At 42.7% G+C, this 21,258-nt stretch overlaps 2 protein-coding genes across 4 annotated transcripts; both read left to right on the plus strand.

The window, feature by feature from the left end:
- The first annotated feature begins 341 nt into the window (after positions 1-341).
- RRN3 (RRN3 homolog, RNA polymerase I transcription factor) lies at positions 342-12,740 on the plus strand. Its single transcript, XM_053992315.1, has 18 exons — positions 342-430; positions 560-663; positions 1,147-1,203; positions 2,042-2,131; positions 2,219-2,348; positions 2,787-2,846; positions 3,299-3,362; positions 3,839-3,908; positions 5,503-5,601; positions 6,188-6,283; positions 6,727-6,862; positions 7,631-7,761; positions 8,382-8,512; positions 9,293-9,477; positions 9,748-9,856; positions 10,268-10,420; positions 10,635-10,722; positions 11,116-12,740. Exons 2-18 carry the CDS (start codon positions 571-573, stop codon positions 11,272-11,274), a joined length of 1,851 nt encoding a protein of 616 aa, XP_053848290.1. The 5' UTR covers positions 342-430; positions 560-570; the 3' UTR covers positions 11,275-12,740.
- Positions 12,741-14,338: 1,598 nt separating this feature from the next.
- On the plus strand, positions 14,339-21,090 carry NTAN1 (N-terminal asparagine amidase). Of its 3 annotated transcripts, none has more exons than XM_053992405.1 (10): positions 14,339-14,512; positions 15,558-15,660; positions 15,748-15,813; positions 16,379-16,487; positions 17,431-17,504; positions 18,710-18,763; positions 19,514-19,567; positions 20,081-20,178; positions 20,445-20,558; positions 20,775-21,090. In XM_053992405.1, exons 1-10 carry the CDS (start codon positions 14,432-14,434, stop codon positions 20,952-20,954), a joined length of 933 nt encoding a protein of 310 aa, XP_053848380.1. In that variant the 5' UTR covers positions 14,339-14,431; the 3' UTR covers positions 20,955-21,090. The 3 variants fall into 3 exon arrangements, with proteins under 3 accessions (XP_053848380.1, XP_053848378.1, XP_053848379.1); XM_053992403.1 differs by having other exon boundaries at positions 14,356-14,512; positions 20,408-20,558; positions 20,775-20,863; XM_053992404.1 differs by lacking the exons at positions 16,379-16,487; positions 17,431-17,504 and having other exon boundaries at positions 14,356-14,512.
- Positions 21,091-21,258: the final 168 nt, after the last annotated feature.

Below are 21,258 nucleotides of genomic sequence, written 5' to 3' on the forward strand. Positions count from 1 at the left end.
CTGGTGCCGCTCCCAGCCCGCTCGGTGCCGCTCCGTGCCCGCTCACTGGTGCCGCTCCCAGCCCGCTCGGTGCCGCCGCCCGGCGGTGCCGCTCCGTGCCCGCTCACTGGTGCCGCTCCCAGCCCGCTCGGTGCCGCCGCCCAGCGGTGCCGCTCCGTGCCCGCTCACTGCTGCCGCTCCCAGCCCGCTCGGTGCCGCCGCCCGGCGGTGCCGCTCCGTGCCCGCTCACTGCTGCCGCTCCCAGCCCGCTCGGTGGAGCCGCCCGGCGGTGCGGCCCGGCGGTGCGGGGGGCGGGCCGCCCGGCGCAGTTTCCGCCCGGCCGCGCAGTTTCCGCCGGAGCGGCATGTGGCGGCGCGGGCAGCCGGGACGCACCGGGCGCGGGGCGAGGCGCCGCTGGCCCCGGTAGCTGGGGCGCGGCCGCCACCGCAAGGCAAGGACGGGCAGCGGGGGGGACCCTCGGGAGGGGAACAGCGGCTCCTGCGGCGCTCCCTGCTGAGGAGGGGCCCCGGAGGTGCCCCAGGCCTCCGAGCGGTTCTCACGCGGCTTCCCCTCCCCGCAGGCGCCGTGACCATGCTGGGAGCGGACGAGTTCATCAGCTCCCCGCCCAGGAAGACGGTGCGGTTCGGGGGGACCCTGACCGAGATCCTGCTTAAGTACGAAAAGGTGACTGCGGCTTCTCCGGGGCCTGCGCTGCGTCCGGGCTGCTGGTTTCTGGGGTCATTCCGTGAGAAGACTCGTTTCGCCTTATGCAAGACCGTGCCTGAAGCCTTAGGGAAAAAATTGAAGGCGGCTGAGCGTTGTAGGCTTGTGCCAGGCGGTATTGCTGTGTGAGCGAAAAGATTTCCCCCGTGAGTCAACCTGAGTGGCTGGGTGAATGTAAAGCCTGGCTTATGCTAAAGTGTGCACAGGGATCCAGCTGTGTCTGCAGGGAGAGCAGCTGAAAATGAGCCAGCAGCCTCGGTTGTCTTCTGGGACGTCACCCTGTTACTGCTGCTTTCCTGTTATGGTTCAGCTTTCCTGAGCTGGCTGTCTTGTGTTCTTGATGTACCTGTTCAACAGTTGGTTGTTCAGATACATTGATAAAATTGGTAGTTTTTACTGAAGGAAAAAAAAAAGTAATTTATTTATTTTTGTTTCCCCTGCTAGGGTGACACTACAGATTTTGAATTGTTAAAACATCAGCTCTCAGATCCAGACATAAAGGTAAGACTTTGATAGTCAGGGGTCTGATGATTTAAAGTTCATCTGTCTGAGTGTAATCACCAGACAAGTCATTCTGGTGACTACACAAATTCTTTGCTTTAAGGATTTAAATTGTATTTAACAGCTTTTTTTCTTTGCGGAAACCATCAGAATTAAAACTCTAAATGGAAAAAAAAAAAGTCTCTTTGTACACATACATATAAGCAGGATCTTCACAAATGATGTCTCATGCTTACTGACCCTGCTCTACCCTTTGAGTCTGTCTTTGTTCCAGATACCATCTTTTTAGGTCACTGTTGGTTGATTATAGAGATACTTCTGTAGATCAGACGTGGTTTCTGATTTTCATAGCCTTAAAGCTGCATCAAATTTTACCTTCTGTTCTCACTAAATCTGGTTTAATTAGGCAGTAACACACATATGCTTTTAGTAGTTATACCCAGAAGTATTGTTTCACAACTCTTCTGTATAGCTACGAGTACCTGCCACATTTGCTGTTTCAAGACTTGAGTGTCCCTTCTGCTTAAACTAGAGCAAAAGAGAAAAGAAAATGGAATACCATTTATTTTAAGTTCTTTTATGTTCTGTGTGAGGGAGGTTTCATGCCTTGCTTAGTCTGACTGAAGCCTTTGTGGCAGGCTGTTGGTTTAGGAGTTGGCATGAATGTATTCTGCATTCAAGAACTTTCATTGGTGAGGGCACAAACTGAAATTCCTGTCATGTTAGTGTGAAAACAATTTCTATTTACAGTCTTAATCTTTGACTTCTAAGGATTTTGGTATTTTCTGCTAATACTGTTTATTGAAATAGTTACCTATTTTTTTCTGCTTATTTTAAGGATGCCCAGATCATTAACTGGCTGCATGAATTTCGAGCTTCTGTTGCATATTTGACCAAAGAGCTTGAACAACTGGTCAACATTTTGCTGGTAAGTATCTGTTTGCTACATGGGAAGACTAAGAGTTTAGTACTCAAAACATCCTTCTTTGACATCTTGATCTTTGCATACTTTTAGAAGCTGCCATGGTTGAGAAGGAGCCGAGAGGTAGTGGAAGAATATCTGGGCTTCCTTGGCAATCTTGTGTCAGCACAAACTGTCCATCTCAGGCCGTGCCTCCGGATGATCGTGTCACAGTTCGTCCCCCGTAAGTTACTTCTCTCTTAATCGTCTTTGTTTGCTCATCAAAATCCCTAGATAGATAAGTTCTGTATAAATACAATCCATAACACAATTAATTATTGGGTTATTGAGTTTTTTCATGTTGATTGTCATACAGATAATTTGTACCTAGATTTTAGACGACATATTCTAGGTGCTAATACAGATCCTTTTCTGAAGATGTCTTGGAAATGAATAAACTGTATAATATTTTTACTACTAAAAAACCAAAAGCTGAAGTGAGGATCATGTCAGATGTTCTCAAGAACCTCCTAGTTTTGTAAATAACAGTCTTTAAGAAAGTCTTGCAGCTAATTTTGATGCTTTAGTCCTGGTGGAGACTATTGTTCAGTGTGTTTGCTACTGAATTTGTTACCTATAAGATTTATACAATTTTGATAAAATAATCTCTTTATTTTGCTAGCTCGAATAACCATCAGAGAAGATGATGTGGATATTTCAGATTCTGATGATGATGATGAAAGTGAGTATAAAGGATATAGATATATATATGCTGCTGTAGTACCTTTACCAAAAAAGTATCCAGTGCATGTTACTCCTTTTTTACAAAATTAATTGAGCTGAGTTCAAGTAAACCATCAACAAACATCCTTAAATTCCCAAGTCAAAGACTTCTTTGTACTCAAATCAATAGTGTGCTGACTCACTCCTTATTACTTTGAAACTATTCCTGTTGGTGCAGTATCTGTAGGAATAGAATGCATAGGGAAAGATTGTTTCAAAGCCAAAGAAAAGTTAGGAGGTGTTTGGTTTCTATTTTATTTACCTCAATGTGCACCCCTGCAAAAGAACATTTTGGCAAATGCAGTTTTATTGGGAATCTTTGCATTGTGTGGTTGATATGAACTGTTTTTGCTGGTTCCTGATTTAGTTTTCTGTAACCAAGTGCATAAGAATTCTTTTTTCTTTCTCTAGACATTTCTGAAAACTTCAATACATGCCACAGAGCATTGCAAACTGTTGCAAGATATGTTCCTTCGTAAGTACAGAATCCCTTGGGTTTGTGTGCCCTTCCCTTGCAGATTTAAAGCTTGTGAACTGATGTGTTTTTTCCTCTCTTAATTGGAAGTATAACACTTCATTTCATTGCATGATTTTTCCTAGTAGTCACTAACTGGTAGAATGCTTTATACAAACATGGAGTTTCTGTCAGGCATCAGCAGCTGAAAATCCTGTTAACAGGAATGGGAAGTAGGAAAAGTGGTGTTGATAGTGGCTTCTGTATTCTGTATTCCACAGTGATATTTGAAGTGGCTTCTAACAAGTGCATTGTGAAAGTTTGCCACTTATTATCTGCCCAGTGATCCTTGCCAAGCCACATTTTATACAATTACTTACCTTAAAATAAAGTTCCTGTGAAATAAGCTTATTCCAGTACATCTTTAGAGTGCTGGAGTTCAACATTTGCAAACTTATAACTTTTAGGTCTGATTTTTGGTTTTTAATTAATTATAGGACACCACAGTTTCTCATGCCGATACTTGTGGAATTCTTTCCTTTCATTAATAAATCAGAAAGAACTCTGGTAAGAGCTGTGACTATTTGTGTTGATTTGTTCACCTGTTTATCTAAATGCATAAATGTTCTGTACAGCATTACAACTGATTTGGTGGCAGTCCATGCAGATAATAATTACATCTATAATAACCATGTATAGGATTGTGTCTGTTTAGTGTAAGGCTCTCCAAGCATTCTGAGTTCCTTGTGCACAAGCATTGTGCTCATCTTTAAAGACATCACCACATATTTTTTCCACTGGATTGCAATGTACACCATGGACCTCCTTGATGAGGAGTCTCAGATTGTGTAGTAAGAAGACCTGTCTTGTTTGTTATCAAACCTGGAAAGTCTTTCTCAGAAGAACAAGGGATTTGATAAGCAAAAAAGAGACAATGGACATTTCAGGTGAAATCTAAATTGCCAGTAGAGTAAAGCCCTATTGTTTTATTATAGCTTTGGCATAATGTTTGTGTGCTGAAAAACAAGCTGGAAACCTTTGACAGGTTATGGCTATTGTTTGATCATTCTATTTATTTGTTCCAACTTGACAAAGCCCTGCTTCTCCAGCTAAGTTCAGTCAAAGCTGTTTCAAACTCATCAAGTGCTGAAAAATCCCCAAAGTTCTTTATGTATCTTGCAATTTGTTTTAATTGTTGTTGTTGTCTTAATCCAAATAACTTTAAGCATAAGCACCAGCTCCCCATCTGTAAAATGGGGGAATAATAGCTCTTATATGGTGTTAGGAGATTTATTTACTTAGCAGCTCGGTGAGGGACAAGATGTGAAGAAATGTGTAGCTGTTTCTAGGGCAAAGCTCAAATGAAGTGTAATAAAGTGTGGTCCATGCATTGTTGTTGAATATTTACAATTAATACTTTCTCATTAAACTTTTTCTATCCATTTTATGTACTGACCAAAAATGAGCAAGATGGCCTGTGGAAAAATCATATGTGCTCATGTAATTAAAGGCTGTGTAATAATGCTTTCACAAATAGACTATGGTGTACTTAAATGTGGCACTCCACCTGATTGTATGTGATTGTCACCTGCAGTGACTTGATAGTTTTGCTTTATGAAAGTTACAACGTTGTCTTCTGTACATGTTTATGCACACATGGGTGGGCCCATGCATGCTCACAAAACTTGTCTGTTAAGCTGCTTGATTTAGAATCAGAATGACTGAAGAGGCATAGCTGTGCAATTTAGAATTGCTGCTGGTATATTATAATAATCTGAAATAAAGATGCATTGGGTCTCATTTCAAGCATATATAGCTGGTTCTAGATACAGCAAAGCATATGCTTCATTTTCCTAAAGAAAGTCCAGACTTAAACTCCTATGAAAATGAATAACTTTTCTTATAGAATCTTTACACTCTATTTAGAGGTAGTGAGGAAAATGTGTATGAAAAGAACAGATTAAGCAGTTAATAGTGACACACAGTACTGAAAGTTAATGTTTAGTTTATACATTAACTTACTCTTCATTGAACACAATCTGTTTAAACCTATTTCTGGGTCTTTAGGTAACAAATTAAGAAACTTGTTTTCTTGAAGTCCATTGCAGAAATTTGACTTTCTGTTAACACTGTTATTGAGACCAGTTAATTTGTGTTATAGGAATGTTATGTCCATAACCTGCTGCGAGTTACTGTGTATCTTCCAACTCTGAGGCTTCAGATTCTGGAGCTTATTATTGAAAAGCTGCTGAAGTTGGATGTAAGTTTATTCTGTGTTATCTTTTATAGAAGGTTGGCATTAAAGTACACAGAGTAGGAAATGAAGTATGCTTAATTTTTAGACTCTACCAAAAAATGCCCTGGTGATCATGGATATAAACCCAGCCAAATTTACACTTCATTCCCAGGGTAACTGTATGGTGTGTACTGTTACACCCTGCCTGGAGTCTCTGCCAGAATCCAAATAACTGTCTTGTGGTGATCGGTGCTAATGTGCAGAGAATGTGCTTCCCTTCCTTTGTGTGGTTGATTGGTTGTGTTATCTCTTTTAAGTAAAAGGATTACAGTCCTAAAAAAAAAAGGGCAGGAGTAAATGATCGTGGTTTTTTGCCTCACTGTGTAACAGTCTGGGGAGAGCATATGCTGGGGAGGTAAAGTTTCAAAAAGTTTGGAGTGTACATTCACGTATGGCACATCATTCCTTTTTAAAATATTTATTTAGTTCAGGACCAAATTTAGTCAAGAACTTACTCATGTTGTCATGTCTTTTATATAAATTATAAAAAACTCAATTTCATATTACTGTTATGGTTTTATAGAAATTAATTTCTCGTTTGCAACTGTAGGTTAGCACTCCACAGCAAGATATTGAAGATGCTGAAGAAACTGCTAATAACTGTGCTAGTGAGGAAAAGTCTACAGAGGAGGGACTTTTTGACATGGTTGGTTATCTTGTTCTATTAAAATTTTTTTTAGTGAAACTATCACTTCTGAAGTGGCAATGAACTAAGTGTAGAAATTCATGATTAGTTTGTTGTTACTGCACTGCACACTGCTCTTGAAACCTGAACAGCTAACAAATGATTAATGTGTTCTCAGGTATTGGCCTTACTCATGTAAACACCCAGCAAAAAAGTGCTACATCCAGCAAATCAATTTCATTGTGTAAATGCAGCTGTGCAATAAAGCTGGTTAAAGAATTCATGATACTTGGCTTAGTGTGCAAAAATTTGCTTATACTGTATAATGAGATACTGCTTGTTAAAAAAAAAAAAGATGAAACTTTAGCATATTGCTGAAAGATAAATTTAGTTTGACTTCTCCTGTAATTACTGTCTCTATGATTTGTGTATTTAAAAGCTGCATGTGCCATTTTATCTACCAGGAGGAAGATGAAGATGGGAAAGGAAACAAAGTTGTCTCTCCCAGCATTGAGAGAATGGCCCATCCGCTTGCAGAGCGCCTGGACATCCTGATGACCATCCTGTTTTCATACATTAGAGATGTTTGCCATGTGGATGGTGAGAACCCTTGCTCTGTAACCAAATTTGTTGCTCTGCTAACAAGTAAGAAACACATAAAAGGAGTTCTTTCTCACTGTACTGTGAGATAGAGCAGAACTCTGTCATTAGCAGGCTGTAGTCCACATTCCTGCCTCTGTCCAGGTGCTGGGAGAGGTACAGTTAGGACTTCAGAGGTTTATTTTTCACTTGGAGACATTCTGATTCCATTAATATGATGCTGTATCCAAACTGTAGTTTTTATCATTTGCTCTGCTTGAGGGTTAGAATTATGGATCCTTTTAACATCACAAGGACTGGAAGTACATCAAAACAACCAGACACATCAATAAATTGGCTTTGTTACATGGGAAAAAAAAAAGAAATAAATATCTTTCACTGCTATATATTAAGGGTTTTAATTCCTTAGATTTATATATTTAGAACTATTTTAGAAACCATTATGCTATATCTTCTTTACATAAGTCAGGTAATTTATTTCTTTAATTGCTCTTCTGAGCTAACACATTATTGCAAAGGTTGCATGTCTAGCAGCTTTATATATGTGCACACTCACACAGAGAGATTCTTCTTACATCACCTTAAAAAGCAGTAGAATTGTACACCTGGATTTTTAGATGTCAGATAAACTGAGAAGTCAGGTTGACAGGTTTTTTTTTACATATTTCTTACTGGTGTAGAAAGATATAAATACCACTTCTGTTGCTTGAGAGTGAGGAGAAAAAAAACCTGAAATAGCTCATTTGGTTCTGTTTCTTTGTTGTTTAGGCAAGCTCAACATCAGCAACACGAAGGATTTGTATCGGGATCTGGTTTCTGTTTTTGACAAGCTCATTTTACCAACCCATGCTTCATGTCATGTACAGTATTTCATGTTTTACATCTGTAGCTTTAAATTGGTGAGTAAAAGCTGGTTTTAAAATACAGTGTCCTCTGTCATTTCTACATCCTTGTTTTGTTTTTTTTTTACAAAACAATTTTCTCTGCTGTAATTCTACTCTGAAGATAGCAAGTGCATTAGTATCTTCACTTTCTTTTTCTTCTCTGTTACTCCTTTCTTTTTCTTTATGGTTTCTCTTCCCATGTTGTTCATAAACCACTTACAGATGGAATCTTAGCAATTGTGAAGGAACAAAGTTTGTTAAAACTGATCTCTTTGACAAGAATCAGTTGGACTCTTGCACCCAAGACATGGGATACAAGTTTCTTCAGCATCCCAAAACTATTGCTGAGATGCTGGCTGTTAGCTCTTTGATTTGAAAATGGTGTCTGTGTTTGGTTTTCCCCCACCCCTCAATTTTCCTATGTCTCTCAACAAACTGTTGTCCTTCCTTTTACAACCGAATATAGAAAAACACACTGAAATGAGTGCTCTTCCATCATGTGTAGGAGTGGTGATTTACTGCAGTTATAGGTAGATCTTTGTAATGGTTTGGTTATGGAAATTATGGGAATTGAGTATTAGGAATCTATTACTTAAACAATGTCATCTCACAATTTCTATATATCTTTTTTGCAGGGGTTCGCTGAAGCATTTTTAGACCATCTTTGGAAGAAACTGCAGGATCCAAACAATCCTTCAGTAATCAGGCAGACTGCTGGGAGTTATATTGGCAGCTTCTTGGCAAGAGCTAAATTTATTCCCATTGTGTAAGTTGTTTTCATACATGAGCAGAACCAAACAATTCATGCTATTGAGGAGCTTAAGTAGAGAATTGGTCTTCTATTCCCACTGCTTTGTCAGTAAGCCTGCATCAAGAGTCTTTTTTGTCCTTTCAACAATACTGGTTCAGTATTGTCTTGAAGTTTCCAGGAAAACACATACAGGATGCAGACTGATGATTGCTGAGGTTCATGACTTGCTGTTTAGGGCTTCACTAACCAAGAAGTGCTGAGCATGGGTAGGTTGTGCTGACTACAGGCAGTTATGGATTCCCAGTGTAGCTGATGTTTTCAGTACCCAGTGTTAGGCACTTTCTGCAGCTCTGGAACAGGGAGATCATTTGTTCTAGTATTTTGATAGAGAATGGTTAAAATGTCTTCTTTTTTATGTACACATTCTATATTTTTGTGCTGTTCAGGGTGGGTGTGGTGACTTTAACATTGGAGTTGTTTGGTATTGGAGTTACCTGGCAGACATGGGAGGCATTGCTCTGTACTACCTGTAGCCAAGGATTCTGGTTGCTTACTGTGTGTTCATGGATTCATCTCTTCTGGCATCCTATCCTTTCACTGATTAGGGTTTTCAGTGCTGATTGATTCATTTTATGCTGAGATAAAGGAGAAAGCTCATAACAGAATCATTCTTTTACAAAGAGATTTTCTTACTGATGTTTTTATAACCACTGAGATTCTTGAATATTTGTTAACATCTTTTCTACACCATTTCAGGTGTTATTTTTACACTTCTTTTTTCTCCCTGCACTACAGTACAGTAAAAGCATGTCTGGATCTTCTGGTGAACTGGTTGCATAAATACATTGATAATCAGGATAAAGGAGCTAATGCCTACTGTGATGTAGCTCTCCATGGGCCATTCTATTCTACATGTCAGGCAGTGTTCTATACACTTATTTTCCGTCATAAACAACTTTTGGATGGAAATTTAAGGAAAGGTGAGTATATTAGGTTTGAAAGGATTCATTAGAAGTTTAACTGTTGCTGTGTTTTATAGTGGTCAATTCAGTCAAGTGTCTGATGGCATGTTGTTGTGCTCTAAATAGAATGAGGTGGCTTGTACGTGTGCTGGGGCCAGACCTCCACTGTGAGGATGTGCTTCTGTGGTGGTGTGCTAAGTGCAGGCATGTCACACTGGAAATTCTTAAAAACTAAGTTCAGTTTATATGATATCTAACTTATATTTGCCAATTGTTCTTATTTTGAAGGTCTGTCATATCTGCAGAGTTTAAATTTTGAGCGCATTGTCATGTGCCAGCTAAACCCCCTGAAGATTTGTATCCCTTCTGTTGTCAACTTGTTTGCTGCCATTACCAGGTACCTGCTCATTTACCTCAGTTTCAGCTTGGTACAGATTTTGTGTGTATCTGAAACCAGCGCAGGGTTTTGTTAGGCACAGTATTGAATATTACCTGAGACATAACACTGCCCATATTCCAGGTGTGATAAGTTTATTCCTAGGTCAGTTTCAATGGAATCCTGCAGTCCTAAGAAATTGATTGCTCTATGTTGGAGCCAGTGTGGTTGTATTTGGAATAAAGTTTATAGGAGCTTAGAAGAAGAGAACAGACTCCTTACCTTGTGACTATCTTGCAGACTCAGCTGGAAAATGGAAGATAGAAGTGATATTTGTTAAAAAATAACTTTTTGTTTTCATACCATCCATCTGAAAATCTTGCCTTGGGTGTGCTAGAAGTGCTTATCTTTTCTTTATTCCCTTTTTTAAAGGAAATACCAGTTGGTGTTCTGCTACACAATTATTGAGAGGAACAACAGGCAGTTCATCCCTGTTGTGCGGAGCGGCACCGGGGGCGACCTTGTGCAGACCTGCACCAACCCCCTCGACAGCTTCTTCCCCTTTGACCCCTACATACTCAAAAGGTAGAATTGAAAAGTGAACAACTCTTTTGTGCCTTCTAGAAAATAATGAATATAACCTGTAGGAAACTGTCAGTGTTTCTGCCGTTCACTTTCCTCCCTGATCCTTTGTACCATTCATATTCTGCATTTTAAACAGATTGTCAGAGGTTTAAATTAAAAAGTACCCCTAACTGTGAATACAGTAACTCATTCTGTGCTTTGTTTCCTCTCTCAGATCAAAGAAGACCATTGATCCTATGTATCAGTTCTGGGAAGAGCTCAGTGCTGAAGATCTTGAGAATCTGAAGAAACCCATTGTAAAGGTAATCTTCCCTGATCCAAACACAGTTCTGCTATCAACTGCTTTTATTGTAAATATTTTTTAAAGTAGATAAGACTACACTATACATTTAGGGGAAACTGTGACTGAAATTTGGAATCTTTAGGAATTGATCCATTCTTGCCTTGAGAGCACTTTTCCCTCTTCTGTAGCAGAGGAGCCATCTGAAAGCCTTATGAATGTGGTCAGAAAATGGAGATGATGTCACTGGGAAATCCACCCTGTAGATGTAATTTAGTTCCCATATTTCATAATCAGAGTACATCTAATTCTCTTACCATTCCAAGTGGTTGTGACAATCACAGTGTAAATCCAGGTCTCTATTAAGATTTGACAGTATCTTCCTGCTCTCCCTGATGCTTTTAAATTTTTGCAGGGTACTTCTGAAGATGAAGATGATGACTTTTTGAAAGGAGAAACTCCTCAAAATGATGGCGTGGTTGAGATTGCACCAAATTCTTATGAGTCCAACACACGGAGCCCTGTGAGCAGCATTGGCTCCCCTGCAGACTGTTACGTGCCGTACCCACTGTGACATGAACAAGCAGAAGGGAAACTGTGGAATAGGTTGAAAATTGTGTGCAATGTTTTACTCTGGAAAGAGACTTGAGCTCAACTTTCCAAACTGGCAAATGTTTAGGTAACTACATTTAAGAAAAATTACTGTTTCTTAGTCATCAGATTTCTACAGATATGTGATGGTAAAGTTATATGTTGCTAGAAAAGCTTAAGAGAATAAATAGGGTGATATTTTACAAATTTCACATTGAAATGGTTTTTATGACTTAGAAGGATTTTTTTAAATAGTTTTTTCCAGCTCTTCAAAACTTAGTTTACTAATGTTTCTCTACAAGGTTTTTTATATCAGGGGTGAAATTCTGGTGTTTCTTCCTGCAGATTTGTGTGGGGGCCAGAATTCCACTGTCAGTGTTCCAACCCTGATGACTCTTCTTGTTGAGCTGGTTTCATAGTAATGGTGTAGTCTCTTGTCCTAGGGTGCCATTTTTTGGTGCCCAGTGTGGGGCTTGAGAAAATGGAAAAAACCTGTACTGATGGCATTTTGATTTCACTTACTCTATTGGAATAAAGCAGTCAGTAGCCATGTTGCTTGAATCTGCTTTCTAGAGGGACCCCTTTGGACGTTTCCTCCTAAATTTGCCCTGAACCGGGACATCTCTCAATAGGCAGGGCATGAATCCAGTCTGGCAGTGGCTCTTCCACACACATCTCTTTAGCTTTTCTTGTCTGAAGAACCATACTCGATGAAGCCACTTGCTAATGGGAAGTGTCCTCAGACAGAAAGCATTATCCCTCCTTAAATCTGTAGCTGATACACACCTTTTCCCAGCTAGGAAAGTTCAGGCATGTGAAAGTGATGGTTGTTGGAAGTGTTGAAAATGAGGGAGTAGCTGAATGAATTATTTGTAGATAGTTTTCTTTGGGGTGCTTGTGAAGCGCTTCAAGACGGGTATTTATTTGCCAGATTTGAAGTTTATATGTGAATGCTGAAAATAGGAAAAGAAAAATCATCCCTTGTGGAAAGGATGTGATGGTGTCAGTGGTGTCCTTGTGTTGTCCATGTGTCTGTCAGTGTAGTTTCTGTACAGAGGTTTCTTGTCTTCTTTTCATGGTTGCTGGCTTTTAGATTTGAGTAAGACTATAAACAATGGAGAAAAAATGTTATTTGTGTAACATTTAGTTGAAAATTTTAGGTATTTAAGACTAAACTCCAGTTGCCCTTCTTTAGAATCTGAACTTGGAGGCTTTCAAGACAACATTTTTATTTGGAGCCAATAAAATTTGATGCAAACAGTGCAATTCTTAACATCCTTGAATAAACCACATCTCTGTATGTTACTGAGGTGCAATCTGTGTAGCCTGACTTGTCAAAGGTGGGGTGTTCATTCTGACAGATTGCAGAAATGAGTTTTGGGGATGACACTGCAAAGTGCGTAAGTGGATCTGTTCTTCATTGTATAAACTGAGAAGTTTTGGTTTTAATTATAGTCCTCTTTATTGTCAGTCCTGAGTAATAAACAATAGATTTCCATCTGAAATAATTACATTTTCTCCTGGCATGGAAGAACCCTCAGATCAACAGCAGGGAAAGCGTCCTTTGAAAGATGCCCTTCAGACACTACTTCCAAAATGAGGGTGTGTAAAACTTTCCCAGTTGTGATACCAGGTATGTGATTCAGAAGCTTCCATGTATCATGAAAACATGAAAAGCAAAAAAAAAAAAAAGTGTAATGTGCAGACATTGAACTGTCTGTACTGAAGTTACACAGTTTTGTTTAAGGGTTTCTGGAACCTTTGCTGTGACAGCTCTGGTTTGCTCGGTGTAAGTGCAGGCAGGTGTGCTGGCAGGTGCTGGTGTTTTGCTGAAAAGACTTTGTAAATACCAACAGCTGTGAGAGGAATGCTCATCCTGAGGTGCGATTTTTGTCTCACATGAGAAATGCAATGTATCTTTAGAAGAAAGCATTTATTCTACTATAGGATCATAAAGTCATAGAATGGCCTGGGTTGGAAGGGACCTTAAAGATCACCTAGTTCCAACCACCCTGTCACTGGCAGGGTCACCTTCCACCAGACCAGTTTGCTCAGAGCCCAATCCAGGCTGGCCTGGGACACTTCCAGGGACAGTTTACTTCTGTGAAGATGGATGGAAAGGCCGAGCTGGGGTCCTGGGCATTTACTGTCTCTGGGCTGTGGGCAGTCCAGGTGCCTGGCTGTCCACATTCCCTGCAGGGTGAATTAAGTCTGCTGCCACCATGGTTATTTCTTGTAGTATCTTCCACAGATGACTGGAGGAAAGAAAACCCTCATCTTTATGGAAAAATGGTTGTCTTTGGGATTGTCTGAAAATCCAGCTTGTGTTTGCTGGGCAGAGGATGGTGGTGTAGGGATCAGCCTCTTCTCCCACGCACCCAGTGGTAGGACAAGGGGACGTAACCTTAAACTGTGCCGGGGCGGTTTATGTTGGACATTGGGAATGATTTCTTCACAGAGAGAGTGATTAAACATTGGAATGGGCTGTCCATTGGTAGTGGAGTCACAGTCCCTGGAAGGCATTTAATAACGGGCTGGACGCGGTTCCCAGTGCCATGGTACAGCTGACACAGTGATGTTCGGATAGAGCTTGGATTCGATGATCTCAGAGGTGTTTTCCAACCTTAATAATTCAGTGATTTGTAAATTTGTGGCTTTATAACTGTTATTATTTCATACCACAACTTAAGGATGCCCTGCAGCCGCCGGCGAATATCTACAAGGTTACCGTGTTAAAATCGTCAGGCGGTGCCGCCGAGGCCGGGCTGTTTCCCTCAGCCCCGGGCCGTTCCCGCCGTGCCCGTGCCCGGCCCCGGCCCCGGCCGCGGGCGGTGCTGCGGGCGGTGCCGCTGAGGCCGGGCTGTTTCCCTCAGCCCCGGGCCGTTCCCGCCGTGCCCGTGCCCGGCCCCGGCCCCGGCCGCGGGCGGTGCTGCGGGCGGTGCCGCTGAGGCCGGGCTGTTTCCCTCAGCCCCGGGCCGTTCCCGCCGTGCCCGTGCCCGGCCCCGGCCGCGGGCGGTGCTGCGGGCGGTGCCGCGGCCGCCCTTTCCCAGCGCCCCGCGCGGCGCCGCCCGGCCCGGCCCGGCGCGGCCTGGGGAGGGAGCGCGGAGCCGCCTCCGGGCCCGGGCCCGGCGCTCGCCGAGATGCCGCTGCTGGTTAACGGAGCGCGGGTCGACCTGGCCCGGCCCACGGGGGACATGATCCGCGCCCACCCGCACCTCGAGGTGAGGGAAGCGGGAAGGGGCCGGCGAGGCCCGCCCTACCGGGCTCCTCTGGCGAGAAGCAGCGGTCGCGGCCGGGCGGGCGGGTGGCGGAACGGGGCGGCCTCGGGTTGAAGCGGCCCGGGGCAGGGCCGGCCCCGGCCCCGGCCCCGGCCCCGACCCCGCGCTCTGACAGCGGGAGCCACGGGGTGATGGAACATAAATAAATCGGTGTCGGCGGAGGGGCTCAGCCGTGCTGCTGCGGCCGGGGGTGAGGGTGCCCTGGCGGGGCCGGGCGGGCACTTTCTGCGTGAAATGGCAAAAACTGGCGATAAAAAGGCAAGGTGGGCACTCTGAGGACGGTGCTGACCTTGCTTCCAGGGTATAAATGTTATAATCTTAACGGCGCAGTGCGAGCCAGGAATGTGAGCAGAGCTGCTTGGGGAGCTGTTTCCCATCAGAAGGTGTTTCTTTCCAGACCCTGAGATTATGCAGAAAACCAGAGCAAATTTGATAAAGCTGTGAAATGTTTTTTTGAGCCCAGAATGGAAATTCACTTTGTCCCCAGCAGGTCTGTGAGGAAGCACTGCAGTAGTTATAGCCCAGGAATCCGGGTTTTCCACACACCAATCAAGCTAATAAACAACAGTATTTTGATAAGTGCAAAATAAATATTCTGAAATATGGCACTAGAAGACTGAAACTTCTATATTTCAAGTTTCCTGTTCTGATTAAACTTCCAAGATCAGTTCTGGTATTATCTAATGTAATCTTTTCCCAATCCAAAAGCTTTTTATTGTGCCTCACTTTTATGGTCCATGTAACAGGGAAAAGTGTTTTGTGTGTCTCTGGAATGATGGCATTTAACTATTAACTCGGTCAGTGTCAGGAAAGCAAAACACGTTCAAAATTCAGAATACTCTGTAATACAAAACACGCGTGTTTCTCTCTGACCTGAGTCCCTTTGCTTTTCAGAGGTGATGTTTCTGTGAAGTAATGGATACACCTGAGAATTCAGCCACTGTAGTATCTGTTATCATTTGTAGTATTTGTTATAATTTATCTTTAGGAAAAGGCAAAACATCTGAGAAGTCAGCCTGCTCAGATCGTGGAACCCAAAGGCCTTCTCTATGTCCAGCAGAGAGAGTTTGCAGTGACTACCCCTAAAGATGGTGTGTAGGAACATAAACATTTCTTCTTGTACTGAAACAGTGATTGTGAGAGCTGAGTTCTTACAGTGTTTTCCTCCTTTAAAATAGGTTCTGTTTCCATTCTTGGATCAGAGGATGCCACTACCTGCCACATAGTTGTGCTCCGACACACAGGTATCTCTAGAGGACCTTCAGAGCAAAGCCTGTACCCCTGAAATAAGGAATTAGTACTGGTTTATGTGGCATTAATAAAATAAACTGCAGTTACATTAATACAAACCTGAATCCCCAAAAGCCACATAATGCGGTAGCTAAAGACTTGCTCAGAGTTGGTGTGTTTAGTGTGAGAGGTTCCGTGCTCTCCTTGATCGGTGAGCAGATTTTAACTTGCTCTGCTCCTGTGGCCAGTGGCATTGCAGCCCTGGGCTGTGTCCAGCAGTCTGGCAGAGCAGGGTTTGGACGTTTCAGGGGTAGAATTGGTGGAAAGATCCTCACTGTGTGCCTGGATTTCTGACATTAGAGCTGTTGCCTGTTAAGAGGGCACTTGTACCCCTCGAGGAGCTGTGCTGATTTTATCACGGCCCCTGCAGAGGCTGTTGCCTCGCCCGGGTCACGTTCCCTGCTGGAGGCCGCTGTGCTGAGGGGAGCGAGGCAGTGGTGGGGCAGCTCTCCCTGCAGCAGTGGGGACTGCCACGGTTGGTGCCACTGTCACCGAGTCCCTGTTCTGTGCCTTCCCCAGGCAGCGGAGCCACGTGCCTGACCCACTGCGACGGCTCGGACACCGAGGCTGAGGTGTCGCTCATCATGAGCTCAGTGAAGTCCTTCTCTAACTCCACAGGCTGTGGCAGGTCAGCTCTGCTCCCTTCTTGTTCTGCTGCTCTCAAAGGCTACTGCAGCTTGTGTGGCAGGGAGTTGTGAGGGGATTGTGTGGGGTTCAGACAAGGGAATTGTGCAGGAAACACCTCTTGATCAGCAGCCGCATGCAAAGTGAAAATCACTTCCTTGGTAATGATTTTGGGGGTATTTTTAGCAGTCGTTTAAAGCACGGTTCTGTTCTGAAGAGTGTCTCTGTAAAATGCCACCATGAGGTTTGTGTTTACTGTTTCCCATTTAACTTTGTTCCAGATTTGCAAAATTTTCCATAGAATTTGTTTTTTGTTTATATTATATTTTTCCCTTCAGAGTGTAAATTCTTTTCAGCATCTGACAATCCATCAGGGAATTTTGTAAGTCCACATTAAAAAAATAATGGTGTGGAGGATAGGACAATGGGTAAAAAGCTCCAAAACAGAATTTAGCAGACAAGCTTCTTTCTGGATGTGGAGGGTTTTGCCCCTGTAGTTTGGTAAGAGCAAAAGCTATTTCATGAACTTAGGTTCGTCATTTGTAAGGACTTTACATAGACACTACTTAGAGAAGAACCCTGCTGCATGGTCCAGATTAGTTGTGAGGAGGTCATGGGAACAAAAATCTTCAAGTTTAATTAACTGAAAGATGGTTACAAAGTTCAGTCCAAATCAGAGGTGCCAGGGATACCCCTGGGATAGAATTGCATGTATTTAATGCCTCTTCAAGCTTGTTCCTGTGCCATTTCCTGGGTGATCCCTGAAGTTTTCAGAATGGAATTATCATAACTTGCTGTGTAATGCAAACCAGCTTGGTGCATGTGATTGTAATAAGTGAGGCTTCTCTAATGATTGCTTTGCAATTTGGGCTGGGGATTATTTTGTAAAGCTATTCATTTTGAGATGTCTTTTTAATTGCTGTTTCCTGTTATTCCATCTCTGTTAGGCTGGAAGTGCACCTAGTTGGAGGTTTCAATGATGATAGGCAGTTATCACAAAAACTTACTAATCAGCTTCTTAGTAAGTTCACGTTTTTTCCACTCTCCTGTCCAAAAAAAAAAAAAAGTTCTGGCTGGATTTGGGTGGAGTTTGTAGTCTGAGTCCCCAGTCATTTACTGGAAAGAAATGTGGATTCACATGAAGGGTCTTTTTCTGTGCCCGAGAACTTGGTGTAGAGAAGGGCTGGACTGCTGGGGCTTGCCCGTGGCCAGTGCCTGAGCCACAGGGTCTGATCCTGTCACTTCTCCTTGGCTATGGAGAGTTGGGTGCAGTTCAGCTGGGCTTTGATTCCTGGCTTGATTCCTGCTCATCCTCTTGGGATCATGGGCAAGTGTTGTCACTCTCCCGATCTGTACATGTGGATCATTCATCAGTTACCATTCAGTTCATACCTTAATGTGATGAGGTAAAATTTAATTATTGTTTGGAATTGCCTAATGAAAAATGTCAGGTCTGTTTATAAAATCCATAGTCCAGAGGAGTGATGGCAGTGCTTTAATAACAATTGGAAGTGTAAAGTACCTGCTTACCTGGGAGTGCTCTGGGCTGTGCTAAGCACTTTCTCACTTCTGGTGAGGCCTCTGCCCCACTGGAATGGGGAGGGGGCAGGGATGTGGCAGGTGTCAGGATTGGAGGGAGGTGTTTGAGGGTGTAAACAAAAAAGACCAAAGACCCTGGGATGCAGCCTTGTGGGTATGACACCTGATGTGTGTTTTGTGTAATGTGGGAGTTCTGTGCAGAACAAAGTATTTTGATTAACTTATTTTAACCTTCTGATTTTCATGCATCAAGATACAATTTGAATCAGTAATGCTATATTGCTATCAGAACTTAAAAGAGGGTTTTTTTTCTGGTGTTTGGGATGGTGAAATGCAGAACTAATTTACAGTTAATGAAAGACTGGGTTTGTTCACTATCTGTGTAACATTTTAGGAAAAAACATTTAAATACAACCTGCTAAATGTATAGCAGACTAGAGCAGAGCTGGTGTGATGCCAGAGCTAAACCAGTGTCAGTAGGAGTAAGTGGCAGAGTATTTTCTTAGCAGATTTTTGCTGTTCAAATGGCCCGTCTCTGTAAATTCCTGTTAGTTTGAAGCAAATGTGCAGAACCCTGTTTGCAGTGTTGCCCTACCTGGGGCAGGGGTTTAGGTGTGTGCCCCTCGCCCCCAGACAGCAGTGCCCTGCCACCACTCACTGACATTTTTGCTGTCCTTGTCATCACAGGAGCATTCGACCTCCAGCCAGAGGATGTTCATTTAGTAACTTTCTGTGTAACAGGTAAGAAAATGTTCCCTTGGGTTTGGAAGCACCTTTCCTGAAATAAAAGGGCAGGGAATTTCTCAGACATGTTTTTTTCTCTGTCCTGTAAGAAAGAACAGCACAAGTCCTCCATGCTGATGTGTAATTTTCAGTTTTACTGCTGGTCTGTGTGTGGTGATGTCAGAGAGCCAATGCAGGGGGCATTTGCTCCTTACCAAGTACTGCTGCACTGCAACCAGCTCATAGTCATGGCCAGGTTATCCCAAGAAACAGTCTCTGAACCTTGGATGTCTTACAATTGAGAAAGGCACTCACTCACTTTGTTCTGCTGGACCTGCCTCCCTGCAGGGAGCAATGAATTCATAGACTTCAGTTAGTTCATAGTGTGTGACATCACGTGGAGGAGTAATTTCCTTTTCTTTGTATCATGTTGAGGTCACATTTCCATCCTCTTTCCATGTCAGAGGTGTTGGTGACTCACATCTTTCAACCTTGGCATCATGGTGGTTCTGCATGCTGGTTTTTTCCCTGTAAATTGTCCTTGCAGAAGGAGGGGCAGTTGGCTGGAGCTACTCTTGTTAGCTCCAAGTCCCATGCATGTTGTTACTGACCTCTGCCTTCTTTTCCATATTTCATTTAGGCTTCCTTGGTTTTTTCTGTCTTATGCAACATCAGATCTCTTGCTCTCCAATAACATACAATTAAATAAATGCTGCTCAGACTAAAATCCAAAGCCCTAAAAGCTTGACTTCTTTTTCTTCATTACAGAACTAAATGACAGAGAAGAACAGGATATTCACTTTCCAATAATTTACGGAATAGGTGAGTTAGTTAAATTAGAATTGAACTTTCTTTTGGTATCTGGATTGCTGTAACAGATTCCAGTAGTAAATGGACTGCTTTTAATGAGTGAGAAAAGTCCACCCTAAAAGTTGCACACTGCTGTCAGAGGCATAGGCAAAAATGTTTTTCTTGTGGTGCCACAGCTGGAGAGATGCACACATGAAGAGGCAGTGTACAAATGCAAACAGATTTTTTTCCTTTAACTGCACTTAAGAGTTTATCAACATTGAGCTACTGCACTAAATTTATGCTTAGAATTTAATCTTCTTCTCTTTGATTACTCAGTGTTTTTTCTAATTAGTTCACTTATCTCTGGAATATTGAAATGCTGCCAAAGGAAATGAAGTAGAAATGTACTGTCACAGGCTTGGAGTCTGAGAAATAAAAATGGTTCTGCATTCTGCAACACAGATTTGTTGGGGACATGGTCATTGTAAAGAAGTGTCTCAAAACAATTAACTCTTACTGTATTTAATCTCTATTTCCTACCAGCTGTGAATGTTAAAACAGCAGAGATTTTCCCTGCAACCTTCCCAGTAAAAGGGCCAGATGAGGATCTGCGTTCAGCTCACATTTTAACAGGAGCACCAGTGAGTAAAAGGAACAGGGGAAATAGGAAGGGGAGACCAGTTAGGGGCAATGAAACATCCAAGGTTTGAGGAAAATATCCTTTGGTAGTCTCTGGGTTTGTTGTCACCATTTCACGCTGTGTTTGTCAGAGTAGCTGGGGATGTCAGTGCAGTTGGAGGGAAGCAGGGCTGGGCTGGCTCAGTGGTCTGGGCCAGGCTGGACTGAGGGAACTCTCCTTGTCTGGGGGAGCCCTGGCTGCCTCTGCAGCCTCCCTGTGTTGTTACAGCTGACCAACATCTACGATGCGAAGACAGAACAGCTCCGGATTGGGCCTTATTTCTGGGGGCCTTTCCCACATGTGGATTTCTGGTTGGAACAAGATGATGCACAGATTTTACAGGTACCTGAAACTAACTGGTTTGAGGTTTTTTGCCTTCTAGCTGAGTAGAGGGAGGGATGTTATAAACTAGAAAATGTCAAATAAACTAGATGTCAAAACTTTTCCCAGTGCACTGCTGTCCCTGGGAGGGTGGGGAGTAACCTTATAGAGGGGCAGGATAATGAGAACATTGTATCCTGAATGTCAAGCAGCTCTTGCTCCCATCTTCTTTTTCAGAACCTTTCCACTTCACCCCTGGCTGAGCCCCCCCACTTTGTTTCCCACATTAGATCTACATTAACATTTCTAAAAGAACATCCATTTCCATCTCGGTCCCTGTTTCCTGACAGGAAGCCTCGAATCTACAAAAAAAATGAAGAAGGGTTGTGGGAACAGGTTTGCTCTGACAAAATCTAACCTGGAATGCACCCCCACAATTGCTCTAAGGAAATACAATCTTGCAAGAAGAGCAATTTGTTGCAAATAGCATATTGCTGGTCACAAATACCATTGTTCCTGTGCTTTTCAAAATAAAATATTTTGATAGAAGAAACTTGCTTTTTCTGCATTACTTATGTAGAAATCAGGGTTTCTTTGAAGTAAGAATTAGGCTTTGTTTAGGTTCTGTTGCTCCAGTGCAGTCCTTTGATGAGCAGGTAGAGGTGGCAATGCTGGAGACTGACAAGGTGAGTCACTGCACTTCATTAAATGATTTTGCACA

Source organism: Vidua macroura, chromosome 16, assembly GCF_024509145.1.
Source record: "Vidua macroura isolate BioBank_ID:100142 chromosome 16, ASM2450914v1, whole genome shotgun sequence".
Lineage (NCBI taxonomy): Eukaryota > Metazoa > Chordata > Aves > Passeriformes > Viduidae > Vidua > Vidua macroura.

Bases quoted from the DNA above. Each gene is read 5' to 3' on its own strand.
- RRN3 (XM_053992315.1), top strand. From the start codon at position 571: ATGCTGGGAGCGGACGAGTTCATCAGCTCCCCGCCCAGGAAGACGGTG. The intron at 664-1,146 runs GTGACTGCGGCT...TTCCCCTGCTAG, and splicing joins TCCTGCTTAAGTACGAAAAG to GGTGACACTACAGATTTTGA. The intron at 9,857-10,267 runs GTACCTGCTCAT...CCTTTTTTAAAG, and splicing joins TTGTTTGCTGCCATTACCAG to GAAATACCAGTTGGTGTTCT.
- NTAN1 (XM_053992405.1), top strand. From the start codon at position 14,432: ATGCCGCTGCTGGTTAACGGAGCGCGGGTCGACCTGGCCCGGCCCACG. The intron at 14,513-15,557 runs GTGAGGGAAGCG...ATTTATCTTTAG, and splicing joins GCGCCCACCCGCACCTCGAG to GAAAAGGCAAAACATCTGAG. The intron at 17,505-18,709 runs GTAAGTTCACGT...TTGTCATCACAG, and splicing joins ACTTACTAATCAGCTTCTTA to GAGCATTCGACCTCCAGCCA.